Source organism: Nematolebias whitei, chromosome 12 (genome assembly GCF_014905685.2).
Source record: "Nematolebias whitei isolate Nwh7 chromosome 12, NemWhi1, whole genome shotgun sequence".
Taxonomy (NCBI): domain Eukaryota; kingdom Metazoa; phylum Chordata; class Actinopteri; order Cyprinodontiformes; family Rivulidae; genus Nematolebias; species Nematolebias whitei.
Window position 1 is genome coordinate 33652726 of NC_056509.1, and position 6000 is coordinate 33658725.

Genomic DNA, 6000 nt, shown 5'->3' on the forward strand with positions numbered 1-6000 from the left:
AGCTGATTCACGTAAACAAGAAAGCGCAGAGGGATGACTCGCTGTGCATTTCTTTGAAATTTAACAAGATAACCACCTAAAAACAATTATTTGTTTGCTCAGGATTATTGCAAAAGTGTCTCAGTTGAACTTTTACTTAATAAATGCACTTCAATGGTCAAATTAGCTGCATTTCACTGGGGCGACACAGCAAAATGTAGCTGATTTGACGGTTTCTCCAAGCGAGCTGGACAAAGGTGGGAGACTATGGCAAGCTGACTGTCTCATTAATAGCCACTTTTACCCATTATATGACAATGGCACGCCATACCACTAGCGGCTGAAAATGGTAGTGTTCAATATTTTCAGTCAGAATGAATGAAAACGGTCACATCTCAGCCAAAAATTGGGTTTATAAATATGGGGGAAAAATCTATAAATAAGTTGCAGGGCATGCAAATAATGCAGAAAAAAAAAGCGACTTATAGGCCAAAAAATACGGTATTTCTGAAATGTGGGTATGCACTTAATGTAAACAAAGCTCAGCTGAATCCATCTGAAACCACATATTTAGGTTTGTTTGTGAAGGAAAACAAATACGGAGAACAAATCGGACAAACAAAGAATCTCAGGAAGACTTTTAGGTGTTTAAACGTTTGTTTGTTTATTTATTTAGGTAATAAATAAACATTTTTTTTAGGTTTAATGGCTTTTCTATGTTGATCTGTAGATTTTTTTAAATATAAAATTGGAGTAATAAAAAGTAACTAAACATAAACCAGGTTACCTATTTACCTATTTACAAAACTGACTTTATATTTCTGCTCTTTTTTATTGTTTGTTTCCATCTTATCAGTTTTTTTCTTTATTCCCAAAATAACACATAAAGGAAATTAGAGTGACCTTTCAAACATTTACTACAACTGCCATGTTTATACCGTTTGTACGTTTTGGCCATAACATTTTATAATTCAAGTACAAGAATAATCTACCGGTATATATTTTATTCTTCAAACGATTTGAGCCGTTCTGTTGTTAATTTGCACACCTGACTGAAGAGAGGACGAGCGAGTCACAGATCCTGTATCCCGTTACAGATCAGTCAAACTCTGAACTTCAAAGATGCAACCACATTAAACAACTCTCATTACGCTCTCTGATTTTCTGGTTCCTGGCTTTAACAAAAAAAAAAAGTCTGAAATGCAGTTTAGTTGAGATTTCCACACAATTTAAAGTCTAAATGTGAGCATGAATATATAAAGGCAGGTACATCCTGCAAGTTCAGCCCACGTGGATGCTAAAGGTGAAACCTGCTGCCAAACTTTTCCTTTTATCTGTCCACACTTGCCCTAATTTTTGCCTCTGTTATTCTTATGCTCAGTCCTGCTGCCCCCCCCCCCCCCCCATTTGATTGTGTGTTAGTGACTACATGTTGATTTGCAGGCAAACACAAAGTGATAACGGGGAATGAAGAGAGTTTGAACTTGTTTGAAGAGGTTACAGATTGTTTTCATCTTCAAGTGCAGCAAAACGGGACGTGGCTTTCAGAAAAGTTGCCCCCCAGGGGAGCGTGTATGATCTTACATTGTGGTGTGTTGTAGCTAACTCTTCTGACAGGGCTGCAGCTGGCTACTGAGAAGTGTGTGTGTGTGTGGGGGGGGGGGTGCATATGTTTTGTAAACCAGTTGTTCCCCCTCCCCCTTTATCCCCCCAGCACTTCTGCGAGAAGAAATGTGTGGTCCGCCTCCTACGCTTGACGGCTGTGCCAACATTCCTGACAAACATGAGAAGAAAGACGGGGGTGGGGGGGAGACAAGAGGACAGCGAGGGGACACTGAGAAAACAACTGAAACTCTTTGGTCCTAAAGACGAGGAGGTCTGCCCTCGATAAAAAGGAGTGAAGGTGACACCATGTCCAGGGATCGGGGGGGCTTGAGAAAAAGAGAAACCATTGTTTCCTAAATTGCCCCTAAGGCCTCTATCATAACCTCTGCAACCCCCCCATCACAGGCACATCATAAAATCCTGCAGTGGATTCCTAGAATACCATCCTTTTACAAGTCGGGGTCCCGCTTTGTGTACGACGCGCACCGACACACACTCCTAACGTGCGCTGCTGTCACCCCATCCAGCTCCACCACAACAACTCGTTCCCGTGTGGAGCTGCGTTCATGTCTTGTCCTGCCTCTCAGGAACACTCGGGACATCCAGCGCAAGAAATGGTTAATAAACAAGCACACACCTTCAAATTAGCTCCTGCGTTTAGACGTTTCAAGCTGCGACCTGCCGTCGACCTATCCCACATCCAGAGAGGCAGAGGCCACGAATTCAGCCGCTCAGCGCGAGGCCGCATGTGTGTGTGTGTGTGTGTGTGTGTGTGTGTTTGTGCGAGGATCCGTCTGAGATGCCAGACTTATCCGCCACACGCTGACCCCTGCGTGCACTCTACAGATACCTACAGTGCTCCAGTACACTTGCTGGTAGAAGGAATACTTGTATCAACAGTTTTGGGTAATCCTGCACGTTGGCAAACACAAAAATCACTTTATATCAGTCAGTTGTACAAATATTGAGCTCAAATTTGGTGTTGTGGAGTCATTCACATCACATACTTTGATACATATTCTTTGTGCTTTTTTGTTTTGTTTTCCGAGATGCAAGCGTGGCAAACGTAGCCAGAAACTCGTTACCTGGTGGCTTCTTGCTCCAGACGAGACACGCTGGGAACATAGAACATGACTCCAAAAAAGAGCAGCGGCTCATTGCCAAACTTGTCCAGCTGCTTTTTGAGGGGTTTCTCGAGCTCTACCCAGCGCTGGGCCGGGGTCTGGGTCTTCCCTTGGAACCACAACCCAAAGTAATGAGTCTGCAGACCAGAGAGAGAGAAGGTGTAAAGAAAAACCGGAGGGGAAATGACACACAGAAGCAGCTCAGATAAACTGTGGAAACTAAACCAACAAACCTAAAAAAATATTTTCCTGAAATGAAAACACAAGAGAGACGGACAGCAAATATAAAACTCGGTGTTAGGGGGTTTGTAGGGATGGAGGAAAAAAAAACATGAGAAATTACAATAAAAAATACAAAAGGAACTAGAGAAATTGCATTTCCAGCGAAAATGCAGCGTGAATGGATAAGATCTTGCTGAAAAACAGCTGAAATTAGCTAAAACAAAAACATTCTGAAATCTAGCTGAAATGGAAGAACAAGCCTAATTTAGCAGAAGAAAGCAGAACGAACACGTTTACTGAATTTGGTTTAAATAAGCAGAAATAAGCACAAAAATTAGGAAATCTAAAAAAAAAAAAAAACCTGAAATTGGCAACAACAAAAAAATAGCTGAAAAGGCAGAAAGAAGCTTAAACTACCAGAAGGAAGCGAAAAGAGCTAAAATTAGCTCATAAAATGTGGAATTAGCTGAAAAAGCCAAAATTAGCATCAAAAGAGCTAAATTTTGGTTGAAAGAGCAGAAAAAGCTGCAGCGTGGAGAAATAAGCTGAAGGGAACATAAGCTGAAATGAGCAGAAAGATGTTAGAAGAAGCACAAAAATGCTGTAAGCAGAATAAAGCAGAAAAGAGCACAAAACAGCTGAAATTAGCTGAAAGTAGCTGGAAAAAAGTTTAAATTTGCACAAGGGAGCTGAAAGAAGCCGAACCAGAACAAACTGTGAAAGGAGCGGTAAAATGTTGTAAACAGACCTAAAGATATGAAGGATGTAAAATGAGCTCAATTCATTTCGTATGTGGAAAAAAATGGCAGAAAAGCTAAATATTTCAAAAAGCTAAAGTTGCACCAATACTAAAAGTCCTAACAGGATTGTCCTGAAAGAGCTGAACGTTTTGATTTGTTGAAATAGCTTAAAAACTGCGGGACAAGAATGGATCACAATAGTGTGAATGCTTCTTATGCAGACTCACAATAAAGACAAATCAGTATCAGTAAATAAAATAAAACAACTGGAACACCGGCTGTTTACTGGCAGTCCTGGGATTGGCAGAACGTCTCTCACTTCCATTCAATCTGTAAAACCTGAAGGCTTCACCTTAGACTCCATTTTCCTTTCTGCTGCATTTGAATTCAGTCCTCTCAAATAATATTCCCACCAATGATATGAACACGTGGATGTTCGTCCATGTTACATCTGAAGAGTAACTTCCTTCAACTGAACCAAACCAGATTAGACTGAAGTAACTGTTTTGGTTCACCTTCCTCCATGAGAAGTTTTAAATGTATATGCAAGATGCAATACATCATCTTCATGTTATCTTATACTTTAACAAACATGCCCAGAATGTTGTTAATCAGCCTAAAATATACTAAATTATGTTTGTTTTCTAAGAAAAAATCGTTTCCACAACTATTTTCAACTTTAGTTGCCTCTAAATGTACTATAAAAAACAAAGTAACCTTTCTTTTTTTTAGGAGATCTGTGTTCAAGCTAAAAGAGAAAGATCCAATGTTCGATGAGAATAAATTAGATTTTTCTAGGGACAATTATAACTTCAAGCAGTTTTCTGAAAACTATTTTGTTCTTGGTAAAAGAAAAAAAAGGCGAGCCAAAATACCAGCTGTAACGGAGCAACTTAAACAAACCACATCCCTCAATGTTTAATATCTTTAGACCCAAAATATTTTAGAACGTTACACTGATCAAACTCGATAAGTCGGTCTGTATCACAAAGAGGTTAGCACACACGTCTTTAGCTCTGTTTTATGTTTCCTAAATGCAAACGATCAAGCTGGAGGCTTCGGCTGCAACATGCAGAACTATGATGACAAACTCACTGTCAGGCTGAAAGATGAGGTCAAAAGTTCATGAGGTGATGTGCATTCATGCTGAAGTTATGGTGTTACACCTAATTTATAACATCGCAGACACCTGATGGATATCACAACACTATGAGAGCATGCGCAAGAACACAACCCCTCTCTGCATCGCTTTGTCAGCGGCTCCAACAGACACTACAACAACACACACGTTCATAGTGTGGTCACAAACAGCTCTAAAACCAACAGTGAATAACAGTCAGTTAACAGCCTGACAATAAACAGAAAGCCACAGTCTGTGTTGAGACAATAAAACTCCAGAAAAAAGAACAAAAGGAGACAGAAGGGGTTAATTAAGACAGCTTTGTTACAATCAAGGACCCTGCAGGAGATGGACACAGAGGACAGGGAAGATGGGTCGTCAGAAGAGACGTGCAGCAAACGGAGTAAACAAAATGTTTAACACTGCTCAACTAATCAGCTGCTGATAATTTATGAGTGAAACTGGGTCAACAAGACATTTCTGAACGAAACGAGGTAAACATCACCTGATACATAATGCATGAAGTTAAGAGTCACAAAGTACAGAACTCACCTCCCGGAGCTCCAGCCTTTGGGCCACCATCTCCAGGCACTCCTGTCCCGTGCTCTCCACCGACAGGGTGCATTCGATCACGTTGGTGTCCAGCAGGCGGATCCGCGTCACAAAAGAGTTCTTGCTCAGGACGTTGTAGCGACGGGTTCGCCGCAGCTTCAGCCGGAAGGGCATGGCTGGTCAAGGTGGTGGTGGGGTCACAGTTGAGTCAAAGGTCAAAAGTCACTTGAGAGCACACGAGGAGTAAAGGGGGTGGACAGGCTCTATGACCTGGCTGCTGCCCTCCTCACTCTCGCACGATGCCAGCCACACCACCGGGCGGAGAAATGAACCCAGGCAAGGCGCTGGCCCATTCCCAAAGTTGTCCGGTGAGGATGAGGAGGAGGAGGGTGCGAAAGAAGAGGTTGAATAGATACTGTGAAGAAAAGTAAACAAAGAACATGTAAGTAGCGGCAGAAAATTCCATTAGCAGACTTCTTTAGAACATTCCTTTTCTGCTCGAGCTCTTAAGATTAGAGATTTTATAATCAGTAAATGGTCCTGCTATCAAGTCCTCCCACGTCATATTTCAAAACATTATCATCCTCCCTGCAGGCAGAGCTATAAAAATTACCAGTAAGAACACTAGCAGCAGTGTGATTCTAGCAGAAGCAAGAAC

The 6000-nt window shown here is 41.5% G+C and overlaps 1 protein-coding gene across 1 annotated transcript in view; it reads right to left on the minus strand.

Moving 5' to 3' along the window:
* LOC119418546 (tyrosine-protein phosphatase non-receptor type 14) overlaps positions 1–5630 on the minus strand; it is a 30292-nt gene extending 24662 nt beyond the window's left edge. The window contains exons 1-2 of the mRNA XM_037685859.1: positions 5343–5630; positions 2670–2845 (exon numbers count right to left, since the gene is read on the minus strand). Of these exons, the coding sequence (XP_037541787.1) occupies positions 2670–2845; positions 5343–5516 (350 nt within the window). The 5' untranslated portion in view covers positions 5517–5630. The remainder of the gene's footprint in view (positions 1–2669; positions 2846–5342) is intronic.
* Positions 5631–6000: the final 370 nt, after the last annotated feature.